The sequence below is a fragment of the Podarcis erhardii genome, assembly GCF_964252035.2.
Source record: "Podarcis erhardii genome assembly, chromosome: 12".
NCBI lineage: Eukaryota > Metazoa > Chordata > Lepidosauria > Squamata > Lacertidae > Podarcis > Podarcis erhardii.
This window is the reverse complement of record NC_138513.1, coordinates 10,822,340-10,840,041: the sequence shown is the minus strand read 5'-3', so window position 1 is coordinate 10,840,041 and position 17,702 is coordinate 10,822,340. Positions and strand designations below refer to the sequence as shown.

Sequence of the window (17,702 nt, the reverse complement as noted above, 5' to 3'; positions counted from 1 at the left end):
TTTAATATTCTATTGGGAGCCGCCCAAAGGGGAAACCCAGCCAAATGGGTGGGGTATAAAAATATTATTATTATTATTATTATTATTACTACTACTACTACTACTACTACTACTACTAATATTCAAAGGATGTGGAAACACCTCTGTTCCATCTCAAATATTGATACCAAGTGCCTTGTTAGTGAAATGGCCAAATGGATTCCAAAATAGTGGCTCAGCAATGGCTGGAGGAGCTTTAGAGTCTTGCTCTTGGGGTTCCTGAAGCCAAGTGAACTCTTGGGGTTCAAGGAGGTTCCCTTCCATGACAGGGGAAGGTCCAGAGATTGGGATCCTCCAGAGTGGAGAACCTGTGGGCCCTGCAGATGTTGCTGCACTACAGCTCCCATCAACCCTGACCAGTGTCCATGTTTGCTGGGACTGATGGGAGCTGGAGTCCAAGAACTGAGGCCAACGGTTCCCCAGCGGTGCCCTAAGCGGAGAGCAAACACCGCTGGCACTTCTCCCAATTTGGTGAAAGACTCAGGGGTGGAGTTCTATTTGTTCCGCATGTTGCAAGCTGGGTGTGGCATGCTTCCCCTGTTTTCCTTGCAAGGCAATGGGCAAGGCTACCATGTTGCCTTAGCCATTGCATTTGCTTCCATGCCAGATCCTCCCAGGCCTCACAGTGAAGGAGTCGGAAGCAGCAATACCATTTGGGAGAGGAGAGCAACTAACAGGCACCACAAGACTTCAGCATGAGGCGTAGGAGATCCTTTGTCTTGAGTTGAAGGATCTGGCCATACGATGGTCATAGCAACTGGCAGGGGTCTTTGTGTGTGTCAGCAGAGGTACACTGACACCTTCCCGAATCACTCCGCACCCTGCTCTCTCACAGGTGTTCCAAGAACTTAAATAGGTTTCTTAGATCTGCAATGGTCCAGGAGGAGGAAAACTAATGTGTTCAACTTATTGGGTTGTACGGGTCTCCTAAATAGGAAGAAGAGCCGTGGAATTAGATGACAGCAAAGAGGGATGCAGTTCTCTTCTTAAATAGCTATATGGGAACGTAGTAAATCTGTGTTGGACAGTGGAAAGTCATGGCCCAAAAGGATGATACCCCCCTTTTTTATTTTTCTGTAGTTTAACATATTTTTATTAAAGATTTATTGGTTTACAGAGGTATGTGCAATGTCTCTTTTTTCAAGTTACATTTTCTACAGATCAGTTTCATTTGAGATGACACCCCCTTATGAGGTTTAGCAAACTGGGTGGCCTTGGGCACATGTCTAATATTTCCAAACGTTATATTTAAGGTGCTACAAGCCTCTTTGTTATTTTCTAGAGCAGATTAACACTACTACCTCTGTGGAAATAGCCTCACAAAGGCCGCTTTATCGGTTGGGGTATTATTATTGAGGGTCAATGAGTTAAGAACTATAAAGCATTTTGTGAATTGGAATTGAAAAGTGTTACAGTATAAGAAGTAAACCCAGGCATGGACCAAAATCTAAACTATTATAGTGTTTTTTTAAAAAAAGCTTAGACAGCATAAGATGCATTAGCCCAAAGGTTTGCTGTGAATGAAAAGTGTTTAATGCATCAGTTGTATCTGTAAAAAGAAATATATTTATTTCCAGGTCAAAGCTTGGGGGGCAGGCAGGAATCAACTCCCCAGTGTCCTATACCTGTAAAGAAAGTAATCCGGTTATTGAAAATAAAAGTTGTATTTAATTGTAGTTACGCAGAAATCAGAGAAAGAAAAAATGCTACACCAGAGTTAAGATGCACAAATAATCAGATAAATCTAATACAATTTTAGAGTTAACAGATAAATATGATACAGTTTGAGAGTTAACAGTGATCCTCACCGAATGAACAGATAACATTCCTACTTTAACTCATTTAAAAAAAAAATACCCTACTAGATGCTCCATTTAATTGGGTTTTATGGATTTAGCTTCCCAGTTTGTCAGCATGTGCTAATAACCTCTAACAATGACCTTCTGAAAAATCAGCAAGTGTTCACAGGTTGCTTTCTTTTTATCGGATCTACATCCAACCCAATGAGGAATAGAGGCAATTCATTATTATTGTTATTTCTTTAGAAAGTTGACCTTCTACACAAAACTTTCATGTAATGTGAAAAGTGACACTTCTCCCAAAGGTGAGCATGGAATAAACCCGCTGAATATCCCCCACCCCAAGAGAAATTCTCCCCAGACAGAAGTATAAATACCAGAAGCTGGTATACATGAGATTCAGTGTGAATCAGTGGTATGTAAATAAGCCCTCCAGGCTTATATAGGTAGCTAAACGAGCTTGTTTTTTTAAAAAAAGATTAAATAGGTTATCAAAAAAAACCTTACGTAAAATCCTTAGGATTTAATACTACTGCAATAATCCTCTTATAGTTATTGGGATTATAAATTCATTCTGATATATAAAGAGCGATGCTAACGCAACATTCCACAGGTAAGCCCTCAACAAGTCAGGAGTCTAGAGGTACCCTATGGCTTAAAACCTAATTGTAACCCTTGGTTGTCTCTTAAGGAAATCTTCATTTTGTCCAAAATTGCTGCTGCAAAATAAAGCTAAGAAGACAGTAAGACAGGTTATATAAGCAAGTGATCAAAGAAAGACACAAGAAAGGGTTGTCCATCAGTGAGGTATGAGAGGCCAGTAACTTAAAGGCTTTGCGTAAGCGCTCGTGTAATGGAAGGCCAATGGAACAGCGCAATACGGGCGTCTCCCCACTTATGCACGTCGGACTCATGCGCGACTGGGTATATGCACAACACTGGGAAATAATAAACTAAACTGATTAAAACTGAAAAAGGCACAAAAGTGGCCCCAAAAGATTGGGAAAACTGCAAAAATGGCACACAAAGAGTGGAGAAAACAGCTAGCTATTCCAGGAGCCTTTACACTGATCTTTGAGGCCTATGGGAAGTTGGAATTTGAGAAAGGAGGGAGCGAACTGTGGTAGAGTTTGACGGATCTTTGGCAGAGTTTTCACTATGTGATGCTGGTTTTCTAAAGGGTTTTTTCCCCAACGGTTTCCAGAGGTTCAGAGGATGTTTACAGGCTTCATAGGTGATGTCCCCCCCACCCACAACCATATACACAATTTCACATATACACGCAGGACCCGGGGACGTAACCCCTGCATTAAGTGGGGAGACGCCTGTATAACATCCATGGGATTATGAGCCTATCCAGGAAAGACAAGGGTTAAGGAAGCACATCTCATTCCCTTTCCACATGCTAGCGAAAAGATTCTTGGGCAAGTTACAAGGTTCTCCAGATGAAGAATATAATGGCGGAATTTGGAAAGGAAGCGTAGCAAAAAATAATTAAGCTAAAATATTTAGTACTGAGCTAGTATCTAAAGTGTACCCCATGGATCTAAGTCAATCTGACGGCCATCTGATGCCAGCTAAAAATGTCAGGCTATATCTTTGGGAAACTGGCTGTCAAGGCTGAGATAAGATAAGTTGCAGATAAAATGTGGTGAAACTAGAAAGAGCAAGTTTTCAGTATCAATTCTTACCAGGAAAAGTATCACCACAAGGTGACATTAACTCTTCATTTCTTTAGCATTGGCCACTTTGGGTACAAGTTCCCATGGTAATGACACATGGTACCATGAAGATCAGCTTCAAACAATGATTTCCTGATTTCCCCATGTGGGGCTCATGATAGGAACAAACAACCAATAAAAAATGAAGGGGAAATGTCATCTCATGCCAATATTTCTCCATATAGATGATCATATAGACTCACCCTAATTCTATTCATTAGTGATTGAGACTTGCCATATATTTTGCGGTATTATACCACCAACAGGCAAGGACTGGGACCCTGGGGCCTGCCAGATGTTGTGTGACTCCAACTCCCATTGGCCTCAGCCAGCATGGCTAATGGTGAGGGATGATGGGAGTTGTAGTCCAGCAACTAACGGAGAAACAAAGATTCCTCATCCCTGACCAAGGGAATGGAAGTCAGAGGTCAGTTATTCCTCCTCCTCCTTTTTGGTCCGTGGGACATTAGAACTATTCAAAAAATCTATTGTGACGTGGGTTGTAGATTGCAGCAACATGTATTTTATATATTGTTCCCTAGCTAATTAAACTTTATGTTTAGCCTCTATAGTTCAAGGTCCGAGCATTGGGGGGGGAGGGGAGGACCGCTATTTATAAACTCACTTAAGTTGAGTATCTCTCCTTTATGCTCAACATTATAACAAAAACTCTTTTGATAATTTGAAGGAGTGTTAAAACACAATACGGATACAGGGAGGATAGGTGCAAATTCCTATGACTCGTCTGCATCATGAGAATGAAGTAAACTACCTCCATTTCACAGTCTTGATAGAAACACTATTATCCAGCAGGTAAATATATTTCATAAATTAAGGTTACCAAACCTAAAATGCTCCCTTGCCCAAATTAAAAACACACAAACCCCTGTAAAAACGACAGATACTGTATTTCCCATTTAGCTTATTTACCGTATTGTTCATTGCTATAAAACCATAATTTCTATTCCAGTATCACATGTAAGCTGGCTGCACCTTTTTGTTAGCAAGGACATGAACTGAGGTATACTAGGAAATGTTGCAAATTTAAGTGAAAAGAAAAAAAATGGGGGGGGGGGGAATATTCCACTGATAGTATTCACTGGCTAAATATCCATTCCAGGTTTCTGAAAGTTTATGGACAAATAATACACAGGTCAGGATATATGTATTGACTTACTAGCATCTTTATAAAAAAAAAAGTTGAAGAGTTACACCAAAAAAAGAACATTTATGGAACTTCTTCCGCTCAACTTCGATAAGACAACAACACCCCCTTCCCCACCAAATAAGCTTTGATGTGGCTGAATTTGCAAGTGCAGGAAGAGCTTCATTTACATTTTGTTTAAAAGTCCCTTATTTACATAATACATTAAATGCAATTCTTGCATTTCACATCTTATTTCAAATGCATGATACAGAAAGAACAAGATAATGGTTGCAACAGATCTTCTACAAAAATTAAACTGGGGAAACATTGTACAAAGGACAGGGCCTCCTCCTCTTAGCTGTGATTTTGCTTTTGTGGACAGCACGTCAAAAAATGGAAAAGGAAAGGGAAAAAAGAAATAAAAGCCACACTGTGATCCTGCCAACATATCCGGTTCCAAGTGAGCATTAATCAATCAAGATATATTACTACACTCAACCCAGAGGCTGGGTGCCTGCCACCCAGATCACAGGTTTTGCGCTGATAGGGGAAAGAATTGTACGCTTCTCCCTCTTTCTATAACCAAACAGGAATGTTCCTGTGTTGAAATGCTGTGTGTGTGCACGCACATGCACACTGCATAGACTATAGCCTGTAACAGATGAGGTCAGACAAACGTGTCTACACTTTACTCAGACAAAAGCACAAACCGCATTAAATGCCATACCACAGCCTATGGACAGAGAGGTTTGAAACCTGTAAACAGTTGAACAACAAAACCTCACCATTTCCTTAAGCACAAGTCCCGTTGACACCAGCAGATCTGAACTGTAAGCTTAGGCACCATGAAATCCGCACATTTACAAAGCCAAACCAACGAAGTCTTGCTCACTACGGAGCTCAGCTCATTAAAATTGCCCACATCCCAGGCAGTTCAACCACCACCTTGACCAATCTGGGTTTTATTTGTTTTCTGCCAAGTCTATTATTTGTTACTGAGAAGCTGTAGCTACACAGTGGGATGAAGATCCAAGCTTTGTGAATAATTTTTATATCGTCCCTAAAAGGCAGGCTTAGCATCTGCACAAGGACCAGGGCTGACTTGGGAGGTAAGTACAGTCCGTTCAGTTCTGAACAATGCTCGATGCCTGTAAACCTTTGAAGCACTCTTGAGCAGAGGGAAACTAAGCCAGCCATCATGAACTAAGACTAAGAAGCAAAAATGAAAGGCCTAAGACAGCAAAGGAAAACAAAACTCACCCCCACAGCATGGCTCTGTGGAGCACTTCAGAAGGAGCAGCAGGGTGCTTACTAGCTAGTCATTAAAAACACAATTAAAATGATGAAACTTTTACTACTACAGCACCCTAATAAAGCTACTCCTGCAATATTTCCAGAAGGGAAAGAAAGCAAATTTGCCATTAAACGACATGACAATATTTATAGCTTAACGGCTTCATCTTAATTCAGAATTCAGTTTTTAAAATCCTACCTGTATATAGAGTTTGGTTTTTTAAAAAACAAACCAGTTCATAATTTCACATAAAATGCAAGCCTTAAATAGTATTTTTAAATGGCAATTCTTTCTCCTGCTCTAACATTTTTATTCTAGCCAACACGCACGCACACATACACATACACACACACACACAAAATGCTTGTAGTTGCTTTCTAATTACAGATTATTATCTGTAATTCTGCCATTCTGGCAGTTGCCTAATATATTAGCACTGAAAAATATTTCTAGAGGAAGCTCTCTCTCTCTCCCCAAAAGACATTGGGGTACAAAGGAGCTTTTGGTAACAAAAAGATCCCTTCCTTTGGAAGAAACAAGCAGGAGACAATGAAAAAAGCTTTACTTCTTACATAAAACACAGTTTCCTTGAAGTCTGCAGATAATTTTTAGACCATCCTGGCATCCCATGGAATAAAAAGTCTTTTTAAGTTCAACTTGTTCAATTCAACAGCCTCTGCCATTATGCAGTCTTTGCTGAAAATTATTATACCAAGAAAATCTCAAGGAAAGATTCTAATCAAAATAATGGCACCATTCATAACAACCTGCCAGGAATGAATCTTGTTTCGTTGAATACTACTACTAGTGTTATATTGAATGTAAACATGTACAGGTTCCCACCCCCACCCTGACATCCTGCAATCGCCTTTGAAGGCAATCTAAGATATATAATAAAAGAATGCTAATAGTCCTGCCTTTCAGATACTCTGGGAAGGAGAGACTTGTTAAGCCAGGAGAATAAAAGGGGAAGGTTATTCCTACAAGGTGATGTTGGAAAGGGGAAAAGGTTGAGAGCATGCACAGTACTCCATATTGTTGGCTTCACCTCACTGGGATTAAGAGCTTTCAAGAATGAACTCTTGGAAAAATACCAACAAATTACACAGCCCATGTTTTATTCTATCTACTTAGCTAAAAAAAATATCCACCATCTCATTCCAACACCCCACATGGAAGATAAGAGCAACCATTATCAAATATTCTTTGCTATGAAAAAGCATAAAAAAATTCAAAGTTAGTGTTCTTTCAATCTGAGTCACTGTGATCATATAGTACATTTCTCAAAAAAACACCTGTGTACGCACATCTGTGCACAAGGACACGAGACCTATAGCTCCATGTGTCAACACGGTAAAAGAAAGCCAATACAAAACTCTCCGTTTCTGGATCCTTGTTAACTCTTGCTTCCACGGCAACAAAGCTGCTGCTGTCCGTAGTGTCACAGAGTAGTCTGAAGTTTCAGCGGGGCACTGCAAAGCTGGCATTGGAGATCGCGAGGAGATTCTGTCTTGCGACTTCCTTCAAAGGAAGCTACATGTAGAAGAACAGACCAGTTGCGTTCAGCAGGTCACTCCACTATCAGTGCCACGTTGATGTGGGACAAATCTATCATATGCCTAAGAAGAAGGTCAACAGACAGTGGTCAAGGAACACCTTTTCTACAAGAGCACAATAGCTTATACCATTAAGTGAAACTAAGGAACCTTACTTTCTGCACATTTCTATCACAAATCCAAGACGTGTTTCAGACATCACCATGTCAGTCTAATAATCCATGGTTTACTGAATGACATGCAAGCCAGGTCCTCCCTCCTTGCCCCCCCCCCATTTAGGCACCTGACTTCAGGGCTTGTTAATCAAGTTTCCTGTGACATCCAAACAGGGAAACTGTGGTTTAAGTGCTGCTTGCACTATAGGTTTCCAGGCCAGACATCGTGGGAAACTGGTTTAGCTGTGTGCAAGGCCCACAAAGAGGAGAAGAAACAGGAGATTAAATATTTGTTTATGATCATAAATGTAACATTAGAGCAGCCCTACTGAATCAGACTAAAGGCCTACCTAATTCAGTATCCCGCATCTCACAACAGCCTATTGGAAGTTCCCAATGGCTTAAGTGAAATAATTCTCATCTCTTTAAGAAGACAAAAGGCTCTTGTATAGTGGTTTGAGTAGGATATTTTAGATATAGCAAAATTAGAATTAATATATACCTGTGAAACTTCTGTTGAAATTTCAACGCATCAGAGGGCTCTTTAAATTTTGCTATGGCCTTCCGCTGTTGAGGAAGCATCTGTAAACTCTATGGAAGACAAGAAGAAAACCACTTTATTTTGCTTGCCTTTTAAAAGAACATCAGAGCTTTGAGTTATTTCCCTTCTCTACAAGGTGGAATCAGGCTGCTGCAGAGAATCAGAACATCATGGCTGGAATCTCACCACTTGCTGGTTGATTGAGAAATCCCATCCCTTATTACTCTGGCCTGCCCCTGGCAGTCCTAACATGCAGTAAAAATAGGCAATTGATTGAGGCCTTTGGCAGGAATGATCATATAAAGCAGGGGTAGATATGTCAAAGGCACTGGTAGTCTCTAAAAATCTGATGCTGGAACTGAAGACCAGAGTCCCAACAAAAGCATGTTTACACATACCCAGGTTTCTTGCACATACACACTCAACAGCTTCTCATGCTAAGTTTAAAGGGTGTTCTTGAAGTTGTGCTGAATTTTGGTGACCTGTTGTGTTGCACGGGGTATTTGCAAAGAGGCAACTTTGGAAGCCTTTAGATGCAGGTCTAAGGAATTGTACATTTTATGAGCTTTGCCCAGACTTGGATTCTAATCATTTGAAATACTTATGTAGTCTCTCTATAAAACCACCCTCAATCAAGCTTCTGGGATGGGGAGGGGACAGCTGTTTCAGAGAGAATCAGGGTAGATTCACACTATCCCACCCCCAACTTGCAGAGGCTGTTTAAATATATTATATAAAAAACAGTAAAATTAATGAATATAAAACAAACAAGGCCCTAGGGTATCATTTTATCTGCACTTGTTCTTGAAATGAATAAACATACAGTTCTCCCCAAAGATGGACAGTTGGTGGCTTCCTTCAATGTACCTGAACTCAGTGTGTTTATTTAGGTGTTATGAGAATAGCCCTGATTCTGTGTTACCAAATCAAAAAGTGGCTGGAAATTTTTGTGGTGGAACAGATAATCCAAGTGCATTCCAATCTGTTAATGACTGTATTTAGAGTAGGCTGGATCTAAATACTAACCCCTCTTCTTTACAATAGAGTAAACAGGCTTAAGAAACCTCACATTTCCCCAGACTGGAGAAACACAGATACACCACAGTGTAGGTTCAATTTTGGTAGAACCCCTACACCAGAGCTTTCCAAATTGTGTGTCGCAGAAACACTCCCCGTGCTCCTTCTGGGGCTGGTTTAACCTCTGGTTTGCTAGTAAAACTGAATTACCATGTGGCGAAATGATGCTGGTCTAAAAATGTGTTACCAACATGAAAAGTTTGGAAAGCTCTGCCCTATACTACTGAATAATTAGCTGTATAATTAATCCTCCACCACTCAAACCATTCTAGACACCAGTTCTCCATCTATCTTTCTTTTTTTTATAATAATTTTTATTAATTTTCCAATTTTAAAACAAAACAACAACAACATAGATACATCAACAGAAACAAACAAACACACAAAATATCATTTCTTAACCTCATTTTCATAACCCTCCTTTCTCGGACTTCCCCATACCTCACCCTTTTTGCATCCTTGTTTTACATTTTTTCAACAACCCTTTTTGCCAATTAAATTAAAACTTATTATCTTTCTCAATTTCACCTTAGATCATCAAACAGTTTCAGCTGCAATTCTGCATCTTCCTTCCCCTTGACATTTTAGCACTCCTCAATTTTATAACAGTCCTTAAGATATACTTTAAACTTCTTCCAGTCTTCCTCCACCGTCTCCTTCTCTTGGTCACGGATTCTGCCAGTCATTTCTGCCAGTCCCATAAAATCAATCACTTTCGTCTGCCATTCTTCCAGTGTGGGTAGTTCTTGTGTCTTCCAATACTTTGCTAGAAGAATCCTTGCTGCTGTAGTGGCGTACATAAAAAAAGTCTTGTCCTTCCTTGACACCAATTGACCGACCATGCCAGTTCTCCATCTTTCTGTGGAATACTTGAAAGACAGCTACTGCAGAATTCTGCTAGTTCTGAAATCTGAGCTATCCATCTTGTAAGAATAGTCCTGTTTTCAGAAAGCTACTTACAGGTTCTCCTGATTATTACTATGCAGTGGCACCTCGTGTTACAGATGGGATCCGTTCTGGAGGCCCATCCGTAATGTGAAAAGCCCGCAACTCGCAGTGCGATTTGGCGCTTTTACGCATGTGGCGAAACCCAGAAGTAACCCATTCCGGTACTTCCGGGTTGCCACGGGATGATAACACACAACCTGAAGCAGATGCGACATGAGGTATGACTGTATTGTAAGTAGCAGACACAATATTGCTTGCATTAGCAGCAAGTCCTATGTCTTTGGAGGATGCATAATGCTACTGTTTCACCTCTTCCTTTGCTAATTTCAAGTTCTCAGAGGATACTGACAACCCATCAAAGTCAGGTAACCGTTTCTTTACTATGGACATAAAACAGAGAATGTACACCCAGGCTTTAATACACAATGGCCAATGGCTGGATTACAAATAAAAAAAGGCAGAAATCTTTAACACCCATCTTGAATACCAGTCTGGAAAGCAACTATTTATTAACAGGACTACTAGCCATCAGTTGATTACAAGTTTATTACAAGAAGCAAACTATAACTCATAAAGTAACAGCAAAAAACTTAGATAAATATTTGCATTTAAAAATAACTACCCAATTTTTTTTAAAAAAATTCAAGGCTTGCAGAACTTGAAAATATTCTGTACAGAAACACATTTGTTCCTTCAAATGGTGTGATTAATCACTGAGCATAATTTCTCTTTGCTACTCAGAAATAATGAGGAATACTGGGCTAACAAAATTCCATTTTTAATTAACTTTCTTTGAAGTGGGCTTACACCCATCAAAATTAAGTAAGCAATTATTTGTTAGGCCCCAAGCCTAGTTGCAAACGTTCTACTCATACATGTAAAGGTAGATTTACTTTATGAAATAGCACACTGCAACTTGGTGTTTGAATGATCAGATGGCCACTTGAATATTTGAAAACCACCACCACATTTCTAATATAATGCGAAATAATCTTGCATGTCCATTTATTGCTAAATGATGATAGACAAACAGGGATGAAAATAATGGGTTTAGACATTCTAGTATTCAAACAACAATTCAGGAAAACAGTGCCGCATACAACCAGTTACACATATTAAGTGAAATAAAAACAATTGAATTTGCTTGCATTCTTTTGCACAGTGTCAAGAAAACTAGCTGAAGGCAATTGTTTTGGTAATGTGTGGATTCTGCACTGCTATCTTTAAACAAGTTCTGGACAATGACTGTGTTCAGGTGTAACAATAAACCATAATATAACATGACATGCATTAACTGCTTCCCTTACCCCTCTTTCATTTGCAACTAAACAAGGTTTGTGCTTGTTTCGTAAAACCATGGTTAAACAAACCACAGTTCTGTTCTGAACATAACAATAAACTGCAGGTACTGGAAAATGGAAGGCAATGCTTCCAAATCTCCTCACAGCCGCCTTGCAGAAGAAGGGATGGCATGAGAACCGTTCATGTGGCAACAAACCATAGTTTAGTGTTATGTCAAAACACAACCATTCTCTCTAAATATGCATTTCTGCTGAGTTCAGAGAGCAAGTGACAGGGTTATGGAGTGAAAAGAAACCAGTCAATTAGTTGTTCATTTTGCAACACCATTATCTGAAATGTCTGCTCCCAATGGGCAAAATTCCTACAAGATGAACCGATGTTCCAGAAGGTGAATGACATGTAAAGATATTTCAGTTCACACTGCAATTATATCAACTTCTAAAGCTCCTCCCAAGTGGTTCTAACAGCTCTTCCTGATGCTGGCTATGGAGTGCTTGTTTTAACTCTTAACACGATACAGAAATGTTTATTTTCCCCAGTGCATGTAAATTGGTCCTGAGAGACAAGGTGGTTTTTTGCTTTTTACATAACCAACACTCATTTCTACCTGAACACTTCTGGAATGAATACAAGTTTCTTTATGAACCCATCCATAAACAAATGATCACACATTTTCATGGGAATCAAAAACATGGAAATCACTATCAAGAATGAGTGTGTGAAAAGAACATGTAATCTGTGACCTAAATACATATAATAAGAAAAATTTAAAAATTAAACACAAATACCAGCAGTATCCATTGGTCTTCATAGAAAAAAGAAAAATGCCTTTCATCTTATTAGGATTTTTTTAAAGCTCTTAAGTAATAAATTTAACAAAGGCCAACTTTATATCTGAATAAGTCTTCTGAAGCTTGCCATGAAACCTCACAGGAAGTTTAATGAACACAAAAAACCCCGAAAACCTACTTTAAAAAAAAAACTCTTAGACATACACTTTAGCTTAGCAACTCTGGTAGAGGGGTTCTCTTAACATCCTTATAAAATGTATTGATGGTCCTTGTGTTCTTTTATGTAACAAAAAATAGTCTGCAGCTTGAACACTGCAACAAAACTTATTCTTATTTAAATGAACACCTCCCAATCATGGCACTTTTATAGCAAACACTGTTTAATCTTAAATTTTTACAACAGGAACCCGAATAAACAAAGTTGGGGCGTTCGGCATCATGACTTAAGCTGGGCAGGAAATCTCAGCAATAACTTGTGGAAAACAGATCGTGGGGGGCAAAAGATGTTTCCTCAAGTCTGCACTCTTTCATCCCCCTACCCTTTTTTTTCCAGGTATGTGCCTCATTTTTAACAGCAAGAACACTATTCAGTCTGCTAGGTCATTTCCCCACTGCCAACATATAACTAGGTGAATGAAATTCTTTGTAAAGTCAATGTTCGCCACTGTACACTGAGTTAAAGAACATGCTTACAAAAACAGAAGCCATTTGCATTTAGTCAAAGTATCTAGGTTGGGATTTTGTCTCCCACAGAACAGTCACTTATGGTGGAGAATTCCTTCTTCTCCCTGGAGGGAATGGCATGCTTAAAGGTCCACATAAGTCAACAGGAGGGACAAGTAACCATAGGAGGTCATTTCCCCGTCAGCGACATGCAGCAATTCCTCCTGTGTCAACTGGCGCTCTCCCCTCTCCTGAAACTTCTTCGGCCCTGCTGCTAATAACTGATTCTCACAACCAAGTTAGGTGTCTCTCTCTCAACTACCGCAGGACATCCTCCTAGTGCTTTAGCCTCCAGCCTCCTGTGACAGCCAATTGAGGGAGAAAAGAAGAAGCTGTATTTAGCTGTTGCACCATTTTTCAAGTCAACATTCTATATAAAACTCTCTGTGCAGACAGAGCTGGTGATATGGATTAAACCAGGGGTGAAGAACCTCTGATTGGGGCAGGCCAAATGCGGTGGTCAAACCTATCTGGCCACTGGGGCTCTCCTCCAATGCACTGCATTAATTCATAGTCAACCCAGGGCCACTTTGCGCAAAACCGCTTTGCACAAAACCACCCCAAAATCAGAGAGCCAAGCTGAGCGTACAGTGGCACATACTTCCATGTTTTCAGTGCCTGGGATCTCAGGAGAGGGAAAGATAAGTCCTAGCCATGGAGCTGCTGGAGGGCATGGGGAGCCAAGTATGTAAGGTGGCCATCCCACTCAACTCTGGATCTGTTTTGTTCAACGATGGCATCCAAACACTTTAAGGGGAGCTGCCAGTAAATTTTCACTTTGGGCTCCCTGCCTGTTCCAACTCATGATCCTTGCACCATACTGCCCATTGTGTTAATTATTTGGTGTTTTTAATTAGCTTTGCCAATTTTCTCAATGACATTAGCTAACAAGACTTAGAAAGGTTTCCAAGTCACAGGCTGAAGTGTTTAGTGCTAAGCACTTCTGATAGGAAATATATTATTCTTTCAGATATTTTTTTTAAAGCTCATTCATTGTTAAGTGAACATTTGATTCCTTGCACAGATTCTCTCTCATTTACCTCTTGCTGCCTGAAGGAACATTTTCTTTCCTAAAGGACTGTGTTCTCTTTATCGTTTTGAGCTTTGTTTTAAACAGTACAACTTGCACAAGCAATGTTTATTTTCTTTATTTTAACTCAAGTCTCCTTATGATTTAAAGGAAGAGTATACCATATCAATTTCTTTTTAACAATCATTTATTACTTTCTTTTCCAGGAGACTCTGCTGTGAGTTCCTGTGGTCATAAGCCTGACAAATTCAAACAGGAAATTTATTGATGTTTTGAGTAAAATGCTTCGTTTTGCATGATGAAGAAATTAAGATAAAGTTCTTATACTAAGTAACTTGATCCAACTATTAGCTAATAACTTACTGGACCAGCGTCTGCTTTGGGGCTTCCAAATACAGGTGCTAGGAAAACACATAAAATGGAGTTAAGTCTGCATAGCTTGGTTACATTATTATAGACTGCTCAAATTCCACTTGTGGAATACTGTAATAGAAGCATCATTTTAACCTTCAAGCACTAACCAAAATAGTTGTTCTTCTAACATTCCATAGAATACAGAGATGTATTTTGCATATATAGCACTGTGTTTCCAAATGACTCCACAAGAGTCACTGGAGCAGGTTTCAACTACCCATGAATTGCACACTTCCCTTCAAAGTGTTCTCTCCTAAAGTTTCTTTTCAGCTTTAAGTATCTGTGTACATCTTTTAAGCAGAAACCTCCATCTATAAAGCCAGTTTCAACCATTCATTCACACAATAGCAAGGCCAACAAACTTTGGCTTTTAGCTGCTTGGGGTCATCGTGGGCATGGAGCTGGTCAGCCCTATTCTGTTGGCAACCGTCTGCCTCAGGAGACTTTAGGCATAAAGTCAAATAGCTGGAGAGTTACGGTGCCTGCTGTGGCTGTAGAGACCAATAACAGGAGATACATGTTTTATTGCAGGTGGCACAAATGAAGGCGTCTGGTTTTGCTGGTACGGGTGCAGTGTGGAGTTTCACTGGTCAGCCTTAAGACCAATGGTATTCACCTCTTTGCTCTCCCTGTTTGTTGAATTTGCAACCTTTTCATGGAAAGCATCTGTTCTGCCACTGAGCTATAACCCCTCCTGATACAGGATTGCCTGACCCTGACTGAGAAGGATCCTGCAACGGGCCTGTGCACAGACCCAGAAATTTCTGCATTGTAAAGTCTTCCCTCCTCAGGTCCACAGAATAATGAAGAATATCCTACTGTGGTGTGACAGAATGGAAGGGCAGAGCAATGCAGATATGAGCTGGCTTGAGTCTCAAAGCAGGCAACACCCATGGTTTCTATGGTTTCCCCTGCACCAGCCACACTGGAAGGAGGTTGGTTGTTGGCAGCATGTCTAGTGGGGGGGCTGCACTCCAGCAACTATACTAGGCATCCAGAAAAGGCTGGAGTGGATATATGGGGAAAGAGATGTCCCCTGTTAAGCCAAGGAAATTGGTGGCCACATTCTCTCCTCTGCCTGTTAGTCCTGCCCACCTCTGCTGTTGCTTTCCACCTTGGTAGATCTACCATTCTTCCAAAGCCCCACTCTGTCCTTTTTTAAAAAAATAACTATTTATTAATTAAATTTTAAAAAACCACAACAATATAAAACAGTATAAAACAAAACAAATCAAATCAATCATAGCAATTCAGGTTACAAATCTTAACTCGATTGACTTCCCTCCACTCCTCCTCTTGGTTCCATTGTATTAGCTTATCCATGCACGTTCCTAGAGCCTTATATTCTTAATAATCCAATCTTAAAACCTTAAAAGCCCCACTCTGTCCTGGTCTTCTGTTGAAGGCCAAGAACAAGCGATCGCTCCCCCCCCCCCAGCTTCCGTCCAAGAATACAAAACAAAAGTTCCACACACCAAATTACCCCCAGTCATTCTTTCTATCATATTCAGGAGCTGATTTCAAAGAAGGGCAGAGGGAGAGTTCTTGTAAGGACTGGAATGGACGTCTGTGGAAGGTTGGATTTTGCTTACTGTGTCAGGAGTGTGTGCAGGAGCCAGGCCCTGTGACCAGTAGGAGTCTGCAGGACTGGGGCCTTCCTAAGTTTGTTCTGAAGAGGCAAGGCGTGGCCGCACAGGTGAGGCCGATTGGTAACTCACAGCACCTAGTGGCAAAAGCCAGGAAGGGATCTAAGGTCAGCATTTCCCTTTTGCTCTTTGCCTCAGCAACACGTTTCCTGCCTTGTTGCGTTTGGCTCCTTGCTTCTTGATCCTTGGACCCTTGGCTTCGTGACTCCTTGCTTCCTGACCCTCGGACCCTTAGCTTCTTGACTCCTGGCTCTCTGACCCTCAAACTCTTGGCTTCCTGACTCCTGGCTTCTGGACTCTCCTTCCTGCTCCCACCCCACCATCTTGTCCTCAGCCGGGACTTCTACCGCCTGTGAACCAGACCGTGGCATGCTGGTCTTTTGTTCAGGTACTGAATATTCCTGCTGGATTGAGCACAAACCTTGTGTAGGAGTGGGGCAAAAATAGAGTCCACCAACACATGGGAATTGTGTTTTTATCTTGTATTTTTATACCGTGAACCACCCAGAGATCTGCAGATGAAGGGTGGTATACAAATTTATTTAATTAACTAACAAACAAACAATGCTGGGGGGGGGGGGGAGATGAGGCAATCTGTGTTTTAAGTTGGTTCCAGGCAACCTGCAAGGGAGCTAGGAACAGTTTTTCCTTTTCTAAAAAGTAAAGTGTCAAGAGTCAGGTTTGTAGGGATGCCAGGCCACTTGTTGTGTAGCCCCTTTTTCACTTGGCTAGGAGGTGTTGGGCTACACTCTGCGTGTAGTCAGAAGCACTTTTTGTATATTCCAGTTGGACAGGACCAGCTGGGTTATTTGTGGATTGCACTCTCAACTGCAACCAGTTTACTCCTAGCTCAATGCATTCTGGAAACCAAAGGATAAAATGCAGGAGATGACAAGGCACTCAGCATCGCCAGAATTCACCACCCCAAACTTCTGGCCCATCTTAATTCCTGCAATAGACTAATTTATCTGAAGCATTTTTACTAAGCACTTGCACCAAGAAAAGGCTTTCAGGGCGGATATGATACTCCCCACCGTCGAGTTTAGAATCTATAAGCCACTACACAAAAGGGAAAAGGATTTGGAGGGAGTAGGGTAAAAGAAAAGTTAAGTACTAGTTTTTAGTTACAAAGTTCTTTAACAACCAACTGGAATGGGAATACAGGGGTACCTCGGGTTACATATGCTTCAGGTTACAGACTCTGCTAACCCAGAAATACTACCTTGGGTTAAGAACTTTGCTTCAGAATGAGAACAAAAATCATGCTCCAGCGGCGCGGTGGTGCTTCAGGTGGTGCTTCAGGTTAAAGTGGTGCTTCAGGTTAAGAACAGATTCAGGTTAAGAACAGACCTCCAGAATGAATTAAGTACTTAACCCGAGGTACCACTGCAGTTAGGAACAGAGGTTGAGAGACTAGCATAAAGCCGATGTGGAAAGCAGCTATAAAAACATGGCAACACCAACTCAGGATGAAAATCTGTCTCTTTGGCAAAACAGGAAAGGCAGAAACACAGAAGAA

The 17,702-nt window shown here is 40.7% G+C and overlaps 1 protein-coding gene and 1 long non-coding RNA gene across 3 annotated transcripts in view; one reads left to right on the top strand and one right to left on the bottom strand.

The window, feature by feature from the left end:
* Positions 1 to 130: 130 nt before the first annotated feature.
* Positions 131 to 6,891, top strand: LOC309326084. Its single transcript, XR_014150123.1, has 2 exons — positions 131 to 827; positions 905 to 6,891. It is a non-coding gene; the product is annotated as an uncharacterized lncRNA (long non-coding RNA).
* RBM33 (RNA binding motif protein 33) overlaps positions 4,726 to 17,702 on the bottom strand; it is an 87,194-nt gene continuing 74,217 nt past the window's right edge. The window contains exons 18-19 of one of the 2 annotated variants that reach the window (XM_081834205.1): positions 8,214 to 8,302; positions 4,726 to 7,619 (exon numbers count right to left, since the gene is read on the bottom strand). In XM_081834205.1, the coding sequence (XP_081690331.1) occupies positions 7,571 to 7,619; positions 8,214 to 8,302 (138 nt within the window). In that variant the 3' untranslated portion in view covers positions 4,726 to 7,570. Of the gene's footprint in view, positions 7,620 to 8,213; positions 8,303 to 10,756; positions 13,393 to 14,486; positions 14,525 to 17,702 lie in introns of those variants that run through there. The other variant, XM_081834206.1, reaches the window with a different exon arrangement.